We start from the raw sequence: 20,762 nt of genomic DNA, 5'->3' as shown, positions 1-20,762 counted from the left end.
TCTGCTGCTAGACACTGGCCAGCTCCTCCTCTGGCCCCAATTGGGGCCAAAGACACATTCTCCCAGCATTATTCAAATATGAACATGAGAAATAAAAATACACTCACCCTGTGATTTTTCAAAATCCTGCAAAGAGTATCTGCAATATTCAGTTCATGCAGCAATGTGACTGGTTCATGAGGGACAACCGCAATAATAACAAGGCACGAATCAAGGCTGCAATGGAAAGGAATAACAGATACTACATGACATATTGCTGCTAGGCTTCTGACTTCCACTTCCCCAAGCTCTCCTTCTAGCTGGAATCATTTGTATAATGTTCACCTAGTGTGGTAGGATTTAGTACTTCATGTATACACAGAGCAGCATCCTACATACTGTTCTATATGTGACACACATGTGGGAGATTTGGCAGCCCACACTATTTTTTTCTGTTGACTAGCAGGAGGAAAAGTTACTCCCACACAAAGGGCTGCAGTATAAAGAAACAAAGGTAATGCTTCCAACAGCATTCTTCTCAAGCTTCCAGCCTTCCAGCTCAGCCCCACCTACACATGGCAGGTTTCAGGGTCTGCAGAATCATCTGGGAACATTTATAGACTCTGTTAAGCAATGAGGACACAGAGAATTGGCTGCACAAAACAGGGCTGCAGCTTGTCATCCTGCCATCAGCAGCTTTGAAAACACATTCAGACATGAAGCATTAATGCTGGCCTGCTGGAACAGAGACAAAGCTGCCATACAGAAAAACCAGGACCCAAAGCATCTCTCCAAGCACTGTACAATCATAGTACTTAACACAGAATGCACTGCTTTTATATGGGAAGTAACATGAGCAAAACTGTTAACCATTTATAGCCTAGCAAACAAAGATATGGAGAGATAAACTAACCCACATAAGAGTTAGTGAAAGAGCCAAAATTAGAAATAATGAATAGGGAGATAAAGTGATTTACCCATGGACACACAGAATCAGTGGTACAACTGTGATTAGAGCTGAAGCACAGGGATTATAAGAACATAAGAAATTGCCATGCTGGGTCAGACCAAGGGTCCATCAAGCGCAGCATCCTGTTTCCAACAGAGGCCAAAACCAGGCCACAAGAACCTGGCAATTACCCAAACACTAAGAGGATCTCATGCCACTGATGAACTTAATTAATTCACCAACTACGACTTTTTCAAGGGAAAACTTGTCTGGTGGTTTTTGTACGGAGGTTTCTAGCAAGGATAACCAATTTGCAGTTATCCTTTTCTTCGCCTCAGTCTATTATTCTTTTATTATTTTTAACGAAAATTCTGAAAATATTCACTTTTTTTATGATTCTTTTTCTTATTTATTCTTAAAAATCCCTTCTCCCCGGCTGCTTTACCGACTCACTTCAATTTTTGTATTATACTTATCAAGGTCGTCGCCTTTATTGATGTTCATGGGTACGCAGCTGCCCGTCCAACATTGGCCATGTTTCGGCACTGTGTGCCTGCTTCAGGGACTGCGGGAGAATATACTGTGTCCTAAGCGGGTTCACAGTATCCATATCACCTTCAACATATAACAATGTTTACTTATATAACATATTGTAAAAACACATTGTTTCAAATTACTTTCGAATTTAAATCTATTCCCACCTTCTCAATAAATAATTACTTACTCTTCAACATGCCATGTGTCAAGTGAGCGACGCCTTCCGTGCTTCTTTTAGGAAACCATCTTTGTTACCTCTTTGCCCCGAAGCCCAGTTTCTGCCTTCGGGTGTGCTTTATGCAACAATATTAACATCTTTGTTACCTCTTTGCCCCGAAGCCCAGTTTCTGCCTTCGGGTGTGCTTTATGCAATGCAACAAATATTGTTGCATAAAGCACACCCGAAGGCAGAAACTGGGCTTTGGGGCAAAGAGGTAACAAAGATGGTTTCCTAAAAGATTTGGTTTTTTTATATTACCAAAGAGACAGGCATGAATCAAGAGCCAATAGTCATTATTTTAAGATCCTACAAGGTCCGCATTAAAAGGAAAAACCTCACATAGTTTCAACAATGATGATTATGAAAGCAAAAGAATACTTTTCAACTCCGGTACAATACAAGCCTGAAACAAAAATGAGTATATAGTATAAGTAGGAGAGACTATTAGATCCATTAAGGGTGAACCCCATTGAATATTAGATTTAGTTAGTAAGGTAATAGACGGGCGCGGTCTTCAGTCCCCGCCCGAAAACCCTTAGTGTTAACAAGTGCCGCCAAGTACGAGGCAGGAACAACAAGCGGATGTGGTGGGGACTAGTTCTCCACCAGGTCTGCCAGACATGGATAGCGCTAAGAAGCTAATTAAAAAGTAGGCTTCCACCAGGTCCGCCAGCAATGAAAACAAAAATTGAAATAGTTTTAATAATCATGATCATAAAAGTGTCCATGATCATGATCACAAAAGTAAAAGATTGAACACAAGAAATAGGAGAGATTATTAGACTCATTAAGAGCGAACCCCTCCGAATGCTTTATTTAGTTAGTAAGGAGATAGACGGGCGCGGTTTTAGTCCCCGCCCGGAAACGCCCTCGGTGGTAACACTTGACGTCAAGTACGAGGCAGAAACACAAGCGGACGTGGTGGGGACTAGGTCTCCACCAGGTCCACGGGATATGAACAGCGCCAAGAAGCTAAATTAGATGCAGGCTTCCACCAGGTCCGCCAATAAAAAAAAACAGAAAATATCAATAATTGAAATAAAAATATAGGGCAGTCTTTCTTAAAACAATATGAGGGATGGGTTGCTTTTAAGAGAATACAAATCCGCAGGTTGAAAGAGTAGATAACAGCATTTAGAGGAAGAGAACAGAGAGGATAATCATCCCTAATTGCATACACTTGAGGTAGCCTCGGTCTGGACAAGAATGGGAGGTGTGTACCTGAGGCAGGTATAAGAAGAGTCAGAATAGACAGGACGCCCAGACAAGCACGGAAGGCGTCGCTCACTTGACACATGGCATGTTGAAGAGTAAGTAATTGTTTATTGAGAAGGTGAGAATAGATTTAAATTCGAAAGTAATTTGAAACAATGTGTTTTTACAATACGTTATATAAGTAAACATTGTTATATGTTGAAGGTGATATGGATACTGTGAACCCGCTTAGGACACAGTATATTCTCCCGCAGTCCCTGAAGCAGGCACACAGTGCCGAAACATGGCCAATGTTGGACGGGCAGCTCCGTACCCATGAACATCAATAAAGGCGACAACCTTGATAAGTATAATACAAAAATTGAAGTGGGTCGGTAAAGCAGCCGGGGAGAAGGGATTTTTAAGAACAAATAAGAAAAAGAATCATAAAAAAAGTGAATATTTTCAGAATTTTCATTAAAAATAATAAAAGAATAATAGATGGAGGCGAAGAAAAGGATAACTGCAAATTGGTTATCCTTACTAGAAACCTCTGTACAAAAACCACCAGACAAGTTTTCCCTTGAAAAAGTCATAGTTGGTGAATTAAGAAGGGAAAGAGGTTGGTTAGTGACTGATGAAATTAATAGCAGTGGCTATTCCCTAAGTAAATTTGATTAATAGCCGTTAATGGACTTCTTCTCCAAGAACTTATCCAAAGCTTTTTTGAACCCAGCTACACTAACAGGCCGATATAGTACAGTGCGCTCCAGCGGAGCGCACTGTTAACCCGCGATTGGATACACGTTTTCGACGCGCTAGCTTTACCCCTTATTCAGTAAGAGGTAATAGCGCGTCGAAAACACACGTCCAACCCCCCCCGAACCTAATAGCACCCACAACTTGCAAATGCATGTTGATGACCCTATTAGATATTCCCACGCGATTCAGTAAGTAAAATGTGCAGCCAAGCTGCTTTTCTGTGCACCCTCCGACTTAATATCATGGCGATATTAAGTCAGAGGTCCCGAAAGTTAAAAAAAGAAAAAAAAAATTGAAATAGGCCCGCAGCTCGAATACCGGACGCTCAATTTTTCCAGCATCCGGTTTCCAAACCCGTGGCTGTCAGCGGGCTCGAGAACAGACGCCAGCAAAATTGAGCGTCAGCTGTCAAACCTGACGACAGCCGCCGCTCCTGTCCGAAAAGAGGCGCTAGGGACTCGCTAGTGTCCCTAGCGCCTCTTTTTACCACTGGCCCTAATTTAAATAAATTAAATTACTGTATCTCGCGCACAGGAGAGTGTCCTGTGCGCGCGCTGGGAGAGCGGGCGATTTTTACTGTATCGCCCCGTAACTGCACTCACCACATCCTCTGGCAACAAATTCCAGAGCTTTATTGTGCGTTGATTATAAAGTGACCTGCACACAAAAGTCACACAAAATCTGTGGTAGAATACTTTCTACTACTGCTTATTACTTCTATAGAGCTACTCGACGTATGCAGCGCTGTAGAAAAACATAGACCATCCCTGCACTGTAGTGCTTACAGGGCAAGACAAGCATACAGAGCAAGAGAGAAATTGGGAACTTAATTTAATAAGAAAAAATCAATGTCTGTAGGAGGGATAGTCAAGGGTTAAGATTTAAAAGCAGCCTCTAAAAGGAGAGTAGACTAGATTTAAATAAGGCAAGAGAGGGAGCATGACACAGTCTACTCCAAGCGCATGGTGCAGCCAGGTGGAAAGCATGGAGTTGGTAATTTGCAGTAGAGAAGGGCATAGATAGTGACTTGCCTAAAGAGTGGAGTGCACAAGAAGGGGTATAGAGAGATATGGGGCCAATGTAATAAAGTGCGCTCAGCCGAGTGCACTGAATAACCCGCAGTAGGACATGGGTTGTATAGGCACTACATAATCCCCTTATGCAATTGAACTGCTCAGCTTATCTTTCACCAAAGCCACTATACTCATACAACCCCCTCTTCTGAATTGACTGCATTAGTTCCCTTTGTGTTCTCGCATACAATTCCTCTTATTTACCTACAAAAGCCTTCACTCTGTAGCTCCTCACTCTTTCTCCTCACATAGGGGCCCGAAGCAAACAAAGGTCAGCGCCCGCTTTCCTAACGTGTCCCCAGGCACCTCTCCTGGGGGCGCAATGCAATATATAAATTATGCAATAAGGGGATTAGCACCTCCACAACGCGCGTCCAACGCGGAGTGAAACTATTAGTGTTCATCACATGCAAATGCATGTGAATGAGGCTATTTATTAGCTGTTCACTCCAAATGCAAAAAAAAAAAGTGTGCGTTAATTGCTGAATGCTCCGAAAAGTAGTACAGTAAAGCAAAAAACTGCTTTTCTGTACAGCCTCCTACTTAATATCGTTGCTCAGTTGACAAGTGTCCGTTTCCTGAACCCCTGGCATATCCACATGTTAGGAAAACAGACGCTGATAAATTCAGCTTCCATTTTCCGAACCTGACTGCTGGCACCATAAGGAATGAATAAATCAATATTAAAATGTCGGACACTTAATATTAATTTATTCACTCCTTCACTTATTGCCGATTGGTCCATTCACTGTCATGTCAGTGAAAGGACCAGAAGGCTGTCCTGAAAGGGGATTGGTCATTTCACTGACATGTGATAGTGAAGGGACCAATTGCCATTTTTTTAGCCCGTCCACATGCACCAGTTAGGAAAACAGACGCTGAAAAATTCACCGTCCGTTTTCTTAACTGGCGGACAGCCGCCAACAGCGGACCTATTGGGTTCACGCTGTCAAGGAGGCGGCTAGGGACATACAATCGCCCTTAGCGCCTCTTTGACAGCGTGAGCCCTAATTTAAATATCACATTGCGCCCTCAGGAGAGGTGCTTGGGGACACATTAGGAAAGCGGGCGCTGAACTTTCAGTGCACCTTTTTTTGCTTCGGCCCCCTTGTGAGGAGAAAGAGTGAGAAACTACAGAGTGAAGGCTTTTGTAGGTAAATAAGAGGAATTTTATGCGAAAAGAGGCAGTAGAGGAGGACCGAAAGGCTCATCTGCATACTGCTCCCAGCATCCCCCGGGAGAGGCATCCAGAGGTCACCGCAAGCAATCCAGGGATTGACTTCCACAGCCCCAGCTTCCAGAGGCCCCACACCCTTTGCAGTAGAGGAGGACCGGAAGGCTCATCTATATACTGCTCCCAGCATCCCCCGGAAGATGTGTCCAGAGGCCACCGCAAGCGATCCAGGGATTGACTTCCACAGCCCCCCACACACTTTGCAGAAGAGGAGGACCAGAAGCGCATGCCTAACTGCGCGCAAATCTCAAACCCTTCAATTAATTGAGTGAAGATTAATTTAACGTTGGTTAGAGAGGATTGGTAAGTATAGTTTTCGGAAATCTTTGGACTTATAAAAGTTTGGTGAAAGGTGAAATAGAGGGATATAGAGTTTGTGTGTGTCCGAGGTAATAAGCAAGCTAGAGATAGTTATAGTGTGTCTTTCCCACCCACTCAACCCTTGATTTTTAGGCTCGAGACACTTCCTCATTAAAAATCAATCAGGATCATCTAAATCATACTATTGTACCAGCCCTTATTGAAAGTTTAATCATCCCCTTGTAGGACACTAGCTGATCAATTAGTAAATTCACCTATAAATTTAAAGTACTCTCATTCCAACTCACTTAGTATCCTAAACTTATCTAGGAAGTCAATAAAACTAAGATGAAGGCAGCAGTCCAGCAGCAAGAGGGGGAGCTTTCCAGTCTTTTGCATTGAGTGTCACATGTATGATTTTTTACCCGCCGGTGGAAGATTGTATGTGTGCACTCTGTGCAAAGAGATCCTGGCTCTCAGGGAACGAGTCTGATCTCTGGAGGCTAGAGTAGCAGACTTGGAGGAGCTGAGGCAGACAGAGAGGAACATTGATGAGACCTTCAGGGACATAGAAGCCAAGTCCCAAATCCAGTCTGACAGCCCCAGTGCTGCCTTGGATCAGAAAGGTCTCCCAGTAGGAGATCACCACCCCGGTGTAGCAGGAAGAGATCCTGTAGCAAGGACCTCTCGCACGGAGGACAAGTCTCCCAGGGCTACTGCCCAGGAGGGAAGGGTTAGGGCGGCCATCATAGTTGGTGATTCAATTATTAGAAATGTAGATAGCAGGGTGGCTGGTGGACGTGAGGACCGCCTGGTAACCTGCCTGCCTGATGTGAAGGTGGCAGACCTCACGCGTCACCTAGATAGGATTATAGACAGTGCTGGGGAGGAGCCGGCTGTCATAGAGGTTATGGTGGGTATAAGAGCATGAATGTGTATGTATGTGACAGTGTATGTGTGAGAGAGAATGGACATGTGAGTCTGTGTGAGAGAGGATAACCTCTGGGAAACTGTAAAAAATGTATATGATTTTAATTAATAGAAATTCTATTTATCAGTAGTTTTAAAATATTCTTTTATTAGTATGGTTTTACTATTATAACTGATGCTTTATGTTTCTTGATTTTGTTTGTTTTATGAGGAATGGTGGTTCTGTTTTTCCATTGTTAATACACAGAGTCTGGCTTCTTGGAGTTTCCATTTCAGTTTTTGTCTAATTTGTGCTCCTTTATTTTGTATTCTGTATTTGGTGAGGGTCTGTCTCTGCTCTGTGTGTGTGACCATGATGAGAGATTCTGCTAGAATAGGGATCTATAGCAATCGGGTTTGTTTTGTTTCCTCAATAGGTGGTGTATTGGTATTCTAGGACCCAGTGTAATATTTACCCATGCTTTTTCACAGGTAGGGTTATTGTTGTTTGAGTCCTTGGTGTTATTACTGTTATGTTACAATGGGATTGCAGTATAGATTTTGAGTGTCTTTTTTGCGAGGTTTTATTTTAGTTCACAATGTGCCTGGCAGTGGAAGGTGTTTGTGCTGCTGTTACTGTGAGGTGACACCAGCATTTGAAAATATCTTTTAGTATGATGAGCTGTAAGGGAAACATCCAAGCTCCATTGTTTGGGGGAATTTCAGTGGATGCACAGAGTTACAGAACTGGAGGTGCAGGATTTATATTGACATTCTGTCCCTTCCTATAAATTCCAGATTTCACTCTCATAGCCATATAGAATTAGTTGAATGAGGCTATCAAATTATATAGTGTGAAACTGGCCAGCTTTTTAAAATTATGCAGAAGACCCTTTGGACTTTTTTATTAACACCAAATATTCAAAAGCTGTGTTCATCCCATCAAGCTCATATATCTCATTAAAGAGGTAAATTGAATAACACAATAACTTTGTTTTATTATTGTTACTCATAAATTATAACAATAACATTAATCTTGGAATATTATATATTTTTAATATAAACGAAAGGTTTTCACAAGATATGTTGTGTCGTGAAACATTTTATTATGTATATATTTAAGGAAACATACATAAATTGTCGAAATACATTTCGTTCATTTAACCTTTAACCTCCGGTTTGCTTGTAGACTAATTACTGTGTCCCGAAATTATGTTTGTCTAAAACGTGTGTCACCAACATGAAAAGTTTGGAAAGCTCTGCTTTAGGGGAAGGGGGAGACTTTTCCGAAAGGATGGACTCCACCTTAACTAGAGTGGAACCAAGCTGCTGGCACTAACGTTCAAAAAATAGATAGAGCAGCTTTTAAACTAGAACAAGGGGGAAAGCTGACAGTCACTCAGCAGTGCTTGGTTTGGAGACATGTATCCTTGAAGGATATTAATGAAACAGGAGAGTTAGGGCATCCCAACAGAGAGGTCCCAATAAAAGCAAACGTAGACCATTTGCCTATATGTAAAAAAATCACTGAAGCCAATGATTTCCAAATTGTTCCTAACAACTGAAAAACAGGTTGTTAATACAAACAAAAAACACACTTTGAAATGTCTGTATGCCAATGCCAGAAGTCTTCTATTCAACCTATACCTGTTACCTTTATGCAAACTGCTGGACGGATTAAACTTAAACTTTAAAATTTACGCTGATGATATTCAGTTCATTATACCCTTCACTGACTCTTGGTCTAAAACTTTCTCCTTACTGCAATTATATTTATCTACAATCAAAACTTGGCTCTCTCATAATAGGTTAAAACTAAATACAAACAAAACTGAATTAATCTATCTATCTACCATTCCAGATTCAATTCACAAACCCCCACCAACATTTACCTTTGACAACCAAATCATTTCCATAAAAACACACGCAAAAAATTTAGGGGTAATTCTTGATTCCAAACTATCATTGACAAACAATATATCTGAAATTGTAAAAAAGTCTTTTTTCAAAATTCACATACTAAAGCAACTAAAACCATTACTTCTCCCAAACGATTTTCGCATGCTAACCCAAACACTCGTCTTATCTTCATTAGATTATTGCAATGCTTTATATCTTGGCCTACCTCAATCTACAATTCACCCACTTCAACTAGCCCAAAACGCAACAGATCGTATGCTATACAATATCCGACGAAACGAACATATTTCTCCGATTTTGCAACAACTACATTGGCTTCCAGTATCATACCGCATAGTATATAAAATCTTATCCACTATACACAACTTAATATATAATAATGATTCAATCTGGTTATGCTCACTGTTACGTATTTATAAACCCTCCAGACAGCTACGTTCCTTCGATAAATGTTTATTAGAAATTCCCACTGTGAAATCTGTTAGTTTGTCACTAATCCGTAAACGCGCCTTTTCAGTTGCAGGCCCAACGTTATGGAATGCTTTACCAGACTGTGTCCGCTTGACTTCTAACCGCAGAGAATTAAAAAAATTATTGAAAACACACTTATTTACTCAAGCGTTTCATCTGTAATAATTTTCATGATTTCATGCATTGTATTTAACTTTCGTTTTTAAAATTGTTTGTGTTTTTGTTTTTAAATTATGTATGTGCTTGACCATTTTGTAAACCGCCTAGATGGATATATATATTTATCCTTTGTGCGGTATATAAAAACTTTTAAATAAATAAATAAATAAGATGTGAGAGTTTAGAGTGTATAGCAGAAAATGACAAGATTGACATAATTGGCATCACAGAGACTTGGTGGAAGGAGGATAATAAATGGGACAGTGCTATATCAGGGTACAAATTATATCGCAATGATAGGGAGGATCAACTTGGTGGGGGTGTGGCACTTTATGTCCAGGAGGGTATAGAGTCCAACAGGATAAAGATCATACAAGAGACTAAATGCACAGTAGAATCTATATGGGTAGAAATCCCATGGGTGTTGGGAAAGAGTATAGTGATAGGAGTATACTACCGTCCACCTGGACAAAATGGTCAGACAGATGATGAAATGCTAGGAGAAATCAGGGAAGCAAACCAATTTGGCAGTGCAATAATAGTGGGAGATTTCAATTACTCTGATACTGACTGGGTAAATGTAACATCAGGACTTGCTAGAGACAAAGTTCCTGGATGTTATAAATTACTGCTTCATGGAGCAATTGGTTCAGGAACCAATAAGAGAGGGAGTAATTTTAGTTTTAATTCTTAGTGAACGCAGGATTTGCCACTCAGCAACAGTGATCATAACGATCAAATTTAAACTAATAACTGGAAGGGGGACAATAAGTAAATCTAGAGAGCTAAGACTAAACTTTCAAAGGGGAAACTTTGATAAAATGAAGAAAATAGAAAAAAAAACTTAAAGGTGCAGCTTTAAAGGTTAAAAGTGTTCAACAGGCATGGACATTGTTTAAAAATGCAATCCTAGAGGCGCAGTCCATATGTATTCCACGCATTAAGAAAGGTGGAAGGAAGACAAAACGATTACAGTCATGGTTAGAAGGTGAGGTGAAAAAGGCTATTTTAGCCAAAAAACATCCTTCTAAAATTGGAAGAAGGATCCATCTGCAGAAAAATAGGATAAAACATAAGCATTGTCAAGTTAAGTATAAAACATTGATAAGACAGGCAAAGAGAGAATTTGAAATGAAGTTGGCCATAGAGGTAAAAACTCATAATAAAAACCTTTTTAAATATAACCGAAGCAAGAAACCTGTGAGGGAGTCGGTTGGACCATTAGATGACAGAGGAGTTAAAGGGGCTCTTAGGGAAGATAAGGCCATTGCAGAAAGACTAAATGAATTCTTTGCTTCTGTGTTTACTAATGAGGATGTTGGGGAGATAACAGTTCAGGAGATGGTTTTCAGGGGTGATGAGTCAGATGAACTGAACCAAATCACTGTGAACCTGGAAGATGTAGTAGGCCAGATTGACAAACTAAAGAATAGCAAATCCACTGGACCAGATGGTATGCATCCTAGGGTATTGAAGGAACTCAAAAATGAAATTTCTGATCTATTAGTTAAAATGTGTAACCTATCATTAAAATCATCCATTGTACCTGAAGACTGGAGGGTGGCCAATGTAACCCCAATATTTAAAAAGGGCTCCAGGGGTGATCCGGGATACTATAGACCAGTGAGTCTGACTTCAGTGCTGGAAAAAATAGTGGAAACTGTTCTCAAGATCAAAATCGTAGAGCATATAGAAAGACATGATTTAATGGAACATAGTCAACATGGATTTACCCAAGGGAAGTCTTGCCTAACAAATCTGCTTCATTTTTTTGAAGGGGTTAATAAACGTGGATAAAGGTGAACCGGTAGATGTAGTGTATTTGGATTTTCAGAAGGTGTTTGACAAAGTCCCTCATGAGAGGCTTCTACGAAAACTAAAAAGTCATGGGATAGGAGGTGATGTCCTTTCGTGGATTACAAACTGGTTAAAAGACAGGAAACATAGTAGGATTAAATGGTCAATTTTCTCAGTGGAAAAGGTTAAACAGTGGAGTGCCTCAGGGATCTGTTCTTGGACCGGTGCTTTTCAATATATATATAAATGATCTGGAAAGGAATAAGAAGAGTGAGGTTATCAAATTTGCGGATGATACAAAATTATTCAGAGTAGTTAAATCACAAGCGGATTATGCCCTTGTGAGACTGGAAGATTGGGCATCCAAATGGCAGATGAAATTTAATGTGGACAAGTGCAAGGTGTTGCATATAGGGAAAAATAACCCTTGCTGTAGTTACACAATGTTAGGTTCCATATTAGGACCTCCACCCAGGAAAAAGATCTAGGCATCATAGTGGATAATACTTTAAAACTGTCAGCTCAGGAGATCTGTAATTGGAGGAGGAGGAGCAGAAGAAAAGCCATCCTGATTCGGAGAGCAGAGAAGGAAAAGTTAAAAGAACCAGCTGATCCCATGCCACTTGTGAAGTGAAAGCGGAGGGGGAGAATTACAGCCAGCTGACTGCCTTGCCTCAGATGTCATCATCAGGGCCCAGGAACTTTAAAACCCGAAGCACGCCGGCACACAGCTTAGACCGGCTTTGACTGCGATTTGACTGTGACTTGCCCAGGAATTTAGATTAAAGTTTATGTTAAATATATGGGCCGGAAAAAAAAGGCAAGATTCACTACTTCCTCTCCTTCTATCATTGGTCCCACGGATGCCCACATAAATCGGCAGGGAACGCCACAATTGGACTGCACACGTGACAACTCGGATGCATCACTGAGTCCAGGCAATCGGCCTACACCCCCACAACCCCAGGGAGCTCCGGGAGAAGAACATCAAACTGAAACCACACCAGGAAATGAGTGTACAAGAAATACACTATCCATTGACTGATGAGGTTCCTATACCCTGCCCTGATTTACAATCTATAGAGGCAGATAAGAGTAATGTGGTTATAACAATGAATAGATCCCAGATGGATTCTGTGGATCCAGCAAGAGTGACTCTTGGGGATTCGTGTAAGGTACTGTTGAAGTTAGACTCTAATTTAGTACAAGTTAACACTTCTCTATCTTCGTTGGTAAATGCTAATAGATCATCAATATCAGAACAAGGAAAAAGGTTGAGTGAAGTAGAAACATCATTTAAAAGAAATGTCTATGAAAATACAAAATATTCAAGAGAGGGAAAGTATGAATATTGCAGATAGTGCTGTATTACATGCAGATTTAGAAAATGTTGAAAACCTGTTAAGAATAAAGAATTTAAGATTTGTAAACTTCCCGATTACGAGACTACTCTCCCCATATGAAATGTTTGTTAAATTTTTGAAAGAAAATTTGGCTTTTGAGGAGAAAGATACTCCGTTCATATCCAAGATTTATTATTTTCCCACACGTCCAAATAACATCCAAGGCCCTATAGTGGAGAATAGCCCTGGCATTTCAACCTTTTTAGAGGAATCTCTAGCGTAGCTCTTCTATTTATAAATAGAAGAGCTACGCTCTTAGTTTCTTTTTCGTTAGAGAAAGATAAAGAATATGTCTTTGGGAAGTTTTTAAAAAGCAAGGATTTACAATTCTGTGGTCAAAAATTATAACCTATTTCTGGATGTCTCCAGGCCCACACAGGTCCATAGAAGACAGTTTTTGGCTCTAAAAAGTAAAACCCTGGAAATTGGGGCTACATTTTATTTGAAGTTTCTGTCTAAGTGTCATGTGTCATGTGACTTTCCAGGGTAATAAGTTTATATTTAAGGAGCCACCCCACCTTGAAAATTTTCTGAGGGATAAATCTAGTTTGATTGAGAGTCAAATTACACCAGGAAAGCAGGCCTTAGAGTATCATTTAGATTCTGCTCCTATTCATAGATGTAAATTATGAATGATTTATTTCTTAGGGAACCCCCATATTATTTGGTTATATGAGTGAAATAATATCTTTATTTATGATTTATTTGGATTTTGAAAGTTGTATTTCCCATATGATTGCCTCTATATATGTGATATAACATGTTTTATGTTATGTAATTTTGAAAATTTAATAAAGAGAGAATTGAAAAAAGAATCGTCGGCTCAGTGTGCTGCAGCAGTCAAAAAAGCAAACAGAATGTTAGGAATTATTAGGAAGGGAATGGTTAATAAATCGGAAAATGTCATAATGCCTTTGATTCGCTCCATGGTGAGACCGCACCTTTAATACTGTGTACAGTTCTGGTTGCCGCATCTCAAAAGAGATATAGTGCGATGGAGAAGGTACAGAGAAGGGCAACCAAAATGATAAAGGGGATGGAACAGCTCCCCTATGAGGAAAGACTGAAGAGGTTAGGGCTGTTCAGCTTGGAGAAGAGACAGCTGAGGGGGGGATATGATAGAGGTCTTTAAGATCATGAGAGGTCTTGAACGAGTAGATGTGAATCGGTTATTTACACTTTCAAATAATAAAAGGACTAGGGGGCATTCCATGAAGTTTGCAAGTAACACATTTAAGACTAATCAGAGAAAATTCTTTCACTCAATGCACAATTAAGCTCTGGAATTTGTTGCCAGAGGATGTGGTTAGTGCATTTAGTGTAGCTGGGTTCAAAAAAGGTTTGGATAAGTTCTTGGAAGAGAAGTCCATTAACTGCTATTAATCAAGTTTACTTAGGGAATAGCCACTGCTATTAATTGCATCAATAGCATGGGATCTTCTTAGTGTTTGGGTAATTGCCAGGTTCTTGTGGCCTGCTTTGGCCTCTGTTGGAAACAGGATGCTGGGCTTGATGGACCCTTGTTCTGACCCAGCATGGCAATTTCTTATGTTCTAACACATAGGGAACAAATGCAGTCAATTCAGAAGAGGGATTGTATGAGTATAGTGGCTTTGGTGAAAGATAAGCTGAGGAGCTCAATTTAGGATGGACTGTAGTGGCTCACTGGGATGGCTCACTGGGAGACCTGGGAGGAGCAGATTTCAATAGTCTAAGCAGGAGATAATGAGAGTGTGGATAATGGTTCTGGTAGCATGCTCAGAAAAGAAGGGGCAAATTTTGGTGATGTTAGAGAAACATGGGATTAGAATTGCAGCAATGGATGATAAAATGATATGGCGTGAGAGATACAGGCAGAACCTGTCAGGTTCTGTAGGAGATACAAGATGTAACACAGCTTGTGGGAATACAAATACCAAGAAGACAGGTGGTACTTAAGTGGATAGAGGTATATGAGAACAGAGAAGCTAAGAAGACAGCTGGTATATTAACTATACTGTGAACAATGCAGAAAATATGCATTTTTTTTATTAGTTTCTAATTGAGTACATACCGTAGCTTATATGATAGCTTGGGCGATAGCAGCTTGGGAAACAGCCAGGAGAAATAAAGAGGCAGATTCTGGCTGTTTCCTTATATGCAACTTTATTTACAGTGAAAAGCAAAACAGAAAATAATGCAGATCTCCATGCAGTTCTGTTGGCACAAACATTAAACAAAGCAGGTCTTTGCATAGACTGGGTTCCTGCTTGCTCCCCAGGGCTTCTCTAACCCTTCTGGGCACTGACTTGTTATAGTATGATGAGGGGAGACTCCCTTCACCCAGAATCCCTTGTGGGGCTGGTCCTTAAGAATGACCAGTCCACATAGCTATGGTCAGTCCCTTAAGGTGTTCTGAGGGAGTTTCCTGTACACACCACATTTCCCCCCCCCCCCCCCCCCCCCCCCCCCCGCTCATCCTAACTAGGGTGAGCACCTGCTTGTACTAGGGATACCTTTCTAGAGAGGAAATCCAGATTGGAATTTTCTTTTCCTGCCCTATCGGACCTTATATTTGAAGAGTTGTAGAGTTATGAACCAGTTCATCACCCTCACACTGGACTCATTTCTGTTTACCCATAGGAGGGATTAATTATCTGTCATGAGCAGGAAGTGACACCCTTTAAGGTCCACTTGACCACCAAGGCTTCCTTTTCTATTGTCGAGTATTGCCTCTCCCACAGCATCAGGTTCCAGCTAATGTTCACTACAGGGTGTTCTTGACCATCCTTCTCTTGGACCAAGACCGCTCCAAGGACTACCTCTGAGTCATCCGTTTGCACTGTGAAGTGTTCAGTAAAATTCAGGCTTACTAGTACTGGTTTGGAGCATAATGCTTCGGTCCATTGGACCTTTTCAGGGGCTTTCTTCACTAACAATGTGTGAGAGATTCCGACCAAGTAATTGGGTATGAATCTCCTGTAGTATCCCGCGAGGCCAAAGAATGCTCTAACTTTCGCTTTTGTTTGCAGGAATGGCACCTGGGTGATTGCTTCGACCTTCCTGGTCTGCGGGTGGACTTTCCCCTTCCCAAAAATATAGCCGAGGTACTGGACTTCTTGCCCTCCCAGCAGGCACTTCTTAAGATTGGCTGTCAGTCCTGCTTTCTCCAGGCTTGATAATACAGCCTGGAGTTGGGTTAGATGTGTCCTCCAGTCCAGGATGTACACTACAATGTCATCCAAGTAGGCGGCTGCATAATCTTGATGCGGGTGCAATAGGCAGTCAACCAAGTGCTGAAACATTGCAGGCTCTCCATGGAGTCCAAACAGGAGAATGGTGAACTGGAAGAGTCCATTTGGAATAGAGAATGCAGTCTTCTCCTTTGCTGCTGGTGTGAGAGGCACCTATCAATATTCTTTCATTAGGTCCAGGGTAGAAATATACTGGGCTGACCCCAGATGGTCAATCAGCTCATCCACTTGGGGCATCGAGTATGCATCAAGGTTTGAGACCTCATTGACCTTGTTAAAGTCAATGCAAAACCAGACATTACCATCTGGTTTCGACACCACTATGATGGGTGAGGACCAAGTAGCGTTAGATTCCTCTATAACTCCGAACCAGAGTATCTCCTTCACTTCAGCCTCAATGACATGGTGCCTGGCTTCATGAATCTGATACGGCCATTGCCATATGAGGATTTCAGGAGGCATAATGATATCATGCTTTACCAGGTGGGTTTGACCTGGTAGTTTTGGAAGACCTTGTTTCATTCTACTAGCTGTTTTAAGTCAGCTTCCAGTGCGATGGAGAGTTGCTCTCCGAAAGAAACTTGGGTTCAGGCCACTTTCTGGAAGACCTTTGGGCCAAAATCTTCTTCTCGTACCAGTCCACACACTGGTGCAACCCACTTCTTCAGAGGGTTTATGTGGTAGATGTGAGTTTTCTTCTTTTTATCTGACTGGGCCCTTTCCAAAGATGGGAGATGAACAAGAATACAACCCCCCCTGCTAGAATACTCCTTAGACCTTGGGGCGATTGCATCCTCAGGCTTGTGTAACCTGAGCCTTCTCTAGGCAGAAGCAGGCTGCATCCCCAGCTTTTTTTAGGCAATTATGCACTCTGAGAACTTAGGAAACTTGGTTCTTACCTGCTAATTTTCGTTCCTGTAATACCACAGATCAGTCCAGACCAGTGGGTTATGCACTCCCAACAGCAGATGGAATCAGAGAGCAAAGCTTCAAGGCACTTGTATCCCAAGTGTGCCACCTGCAGCTCATCAGTATTTATCGATACCCAAGCAAAGAATAATTGACAAAAAAAAAATATTATAGAATCATCCTGATAGATTCCCTATGTACAGCAGCTAACCATTAGGTAAATCAGTCTTTCTGAAGTAGCATCCGGGCAGGAACCTGTACAGATCTGTGGTATTAGAGGAATGAAAATTAGCAGGTAAGAACCAATTTTCCTTTCCTGTACATACCCAGATCAGTCCGGACCAGTGGGATGTACAAAAGCCACATTACACTGGGCAGGAACCCGAAAGACCCGCTCGCAAGACACTATCCCCAAAAAGCACTTGGTCCGGATCCCTGACATCCAGACGATAATGCCTTGTGAAGGTATGCAGGGATGACCAGTCTGTGGCTCTACAAATCTCCTCAGGTGACAACTGACACTCCACCCAAGAAGCCGCTTGTGCTCCCATCGAGAGCTTTCAAACCAGTCAGGACGGGGCAACCCTTCCTGATGTAGGCCAAGCAAATTGTTTCCTTCAGCCAGCGAGCCAAGGATGCCTTAGATGCCTTTTCACCCTTCTTCAGACCTCAAAAGAGCACAAAAAGGTGATCCGATTTTCGAAAAATTAGTGACCTTCAAATACCAAAGGAGAACCCGGCGGACATCCAACAGAAGAAGATCTCTTCCCATAGCGGGATCACGAACCCAATCAAGGAATCCAGGTAATTCCACGGACTGCTTAACATGAAAGGCAGACACCACTTTTGGCAAAAAGGAGGGGACCGTGCGCAGGAACATCCTAGCAGCCAAGATGCGAAGGAAGGGATCCCTATACGAGAGCCTGCAATTCTGAAATACGCCTCGCAGAACAGATGGCCACCAAGAACACAGTCTTCAAGGTGAGGTCCTTTAAGGAAGCATGTCCCAGAGGCTCAAAAAGGGGATCCCGAAGCGCCCTCAACACCAGGTTGAGATTCCACTCCAGGCATAAATTATGAAGGAGGATGAAGGTACTTCACCCCTCTTTCAGGAAACGGAAAATGTCAGAGTAGCTGGCTTGAGGCCTGTCACCTCTAGGAGACATCCCAGGGCCGAAACCTGAACACGCATGGAACTATAAGTCAAACTTTAGATAATCCCTGCTGCAAAAACCCCAAGACCTGAGGAATGGTCACCGACAACGGCACTACACCCTGCTGGTCACACCAGACTTCAAACACCTTCCACACTCGAGAGTATGACAGATGTCGAGGGCCACCTGTACTGAAGGTGGAAATTCTCCTGTTCCGAATAACCTTTCATCCATAACCGCCGTCTCTCAAACACCAGGCTGCGAGAGAGAAACAATCCTCCCAATCCGAAAAAATGTCCTTTGTCGCAGGAGGTTCGGCAGATGAGCTAGGCGTAGCGGACCGTCTGTCGCCAACTGTACCAGATCCGCAAAACATGGCCACCGCAGCCACTCTGGTGCCACCAGAATTACCAAATCGGGATGGTCCTCTATGTGCTGGTGAACGCGCTCGATCAGGGGCCATGGAGGAAAGGCATACACAGGAGGATTCTGGTTGGCCACTTGCAGACTAGGACGTCTACTCCTACCATCCCGATTTCCTTCTTCCTGCTGAAGAACCGGTCCGTCTTGCCGTTGACACGGGTCGCGATGAGATCTAGTTGGGGAACTCCCCATTGGGCACAAATGTGATTCCAACCCTCCTGGGATAGTTCCCACTCCCCGGGATCCAGATGTTGACGACTGAGGTAGTCCGCCTGCACATTGTCCACGCCTGTCATGTGAGAGGCTATGATGCCTTCCAGATGAAGCTTGGCCCAAACGAAGAGGAAGTGCACTTCCTGTGCCACGGCCGGATTCCTGGTTCCTCCCTGGCGATTGAGAAATGCCAAAGTGGTGGTGTTGTCCGAGAAGACTCGAACCATTCTCCCCTCCACCAGGGACTGGAATGCCAACAACGCTTTGCGGGCTGCCCTTGCTCTAGGCAATTGATAGACCACGACTGTTCGGGTAAGGACCAGGTTCCCTGTGCCGCATGACCGAGGCACACTGTTCCCCAGCCTTTAAGGCTTGCATCCATTGTCATGATCACCCAATCCGGGACTTCGAAGGGCATCCCCTTCTTCCGACAGCCACCATTGCAGGCTGGACCTGATTCGCTGCGACATAGGTAGGGGCAACTGGTATTGCTCAGACACTGGGTTCCACCGTGAGAGTAGATCTCTCTGCAACTGTCTCAGGTGAGCGAAGACCCAAGGCACCGATTCCAACGTAAAAGCCATAAACCCCAGAACTTGTAGGTAATCCCACACTCTGGGGATTGGAAGCTGTAACAAGAGGCGCCCTTGCTGCTGCAATTTGTACATCCTGTCGTTCGTGAGAAACACCCTGCCCTGAAGGGTGTCAAAAAAAAAACTCCCCAAATACTCCAGACACTGTGATGGAGTCAGATGACTTTTCGCTTCGTTGATTATCCAGCCTAGGGACTGAAGACAATGGATCACACAAAGAAGCGTCCGCTCGCCTTCCTCTTCCGACTTGACTTGAATCAGCCAATCATCGAGGTAACAATGGACCATTATTCCTTCCTTCTGGAGGGTTGCCGCCACCATGACCATCACCTTGATAAAGGTGCTCGGGGCCGTTGCCAGTCCGAACGGCAGCACCCGGAACTGAAAATGCTGACCCAGGATCTTGAAATGTAGGAATCTATGGTGAGCGCTGCAAATCGGGATGTGTAGATAAGCCTCGGTGAGATCCAAGGAGGCGAGGAACTCTCCCTTTCGAACCGCTGCGATGATTGTTCGAAGTGTTTCCATTCGAAAACGGGGCACCTTCAAGCAGCGATTCACCTTCTGTAGGTCCAGGATGGGTCGGAAAGTGCCCTCCTGTTTGAGAACCATGAAATAAATAGAGTACTGTCCCCTCCCCCGTTCCTCGGATGACACGGGGACGATTGCCTTCAGGGCCAGCAATCTTTGTAGTGTCTTCTACTGCGGCTCGCTTGTTGCGGGAAACACAACACGATTCCACAAAAGCCGGCTTGAGAGGCCAAGAAAATTCTAAGGCGTAACCTTCTTTTACCACCCCCAACACCCAGAATATGGAGGTGATCCTGGCCCACTCCTCGGACGGGATAATCGGGGGAGGGCCTGATTTAATTGGGCAGGCTTCCCAGTTCCGGTTCCCTGACCGAAACCATCTCTGGCAGGACAACTGGAGCCGCGAAAGGACTGTGTACGGGAAGAGGTCTGTCTGGAACCAGAGAATGGAACACTCCTCCCTGACCTGCTTTTTCAGAAATCCCGAAAACGGGATTGAGGACCGAATGATTTCCTGTAGGACTTTATCTTCTGGCAGTTTATTGCCCTTGAAATCCCCCAGAGATTTCATAAGCTGATCCAAATCCTCTCCAAACAGCAACTTTCCTCGAAAAAGCAGACTGCAGAGTTGAGACTTGGGGAAAGCACCCGCTGCCCAATTGCGGAGCCATAGGAGTTGCCGAGCCGTCACCGAGGAGACCATAGTCCGGGCCACCGAATGCACCAAGTCATATAAGGCATCCGCCACATATAAGAACATAAGAAATTGCCATGCTGGGTCAGACCAAGGATCCATCTA

General features: G+C 43.0%; 1 protein-coding gene across 13 annotated transcripts in view; it reads right to left on the bottom strand.

The window, feature by feature from the left end:
- Positions 1 to 20,762, bottom strand: part of CXXC5 (CXXC finger protein 5) — a 446,772-nt gene that overhangs the window by 225,513 nt on the left and 200,497 nt on the right. For 11 of the 13 annotated variants that reach the window (XR_003853340.1, XM_029583296.1, XM_029583303.1 and 8 more), the window contains one exon: positions 108 to 216. The exons of the other annotated variants lie outside the window; for them this stretch is intronic. Coding sequence is in view for 2 of the 11 variants with exons in the window: in XM_029583303.1 (XP_029439163.1) it covers positions 108 to 216 (109 nt within the window). In the remaining 9 variants the exon portion in view is untranslated. The remainder of the gene's footprint in view (positions 1 to 107; positions 217 to 20,762) is intronic. 13 annotated transcript variants of the gene reach the window in all.

The sequence above is a fragment of the Rhinatrema bivittatum genome, chromosome 18, assembly GCF_901001135.1.
Source record: "Rhinatrema bivittatum chromosome 18, aRhiBiv1.1, whole genome shotgun sequence".
In the NCBI taxonomy this organism is placed as follows: Eukaryota; Metazoa; Chordata; class Amphibia; order Gymnophiona; family Rhinatrematidae; genus Rhinatrema; species Rhinatrema bivittatum.
This window is presented reverse-complemented; position numbering and strand designations above follow the sequence as displayed.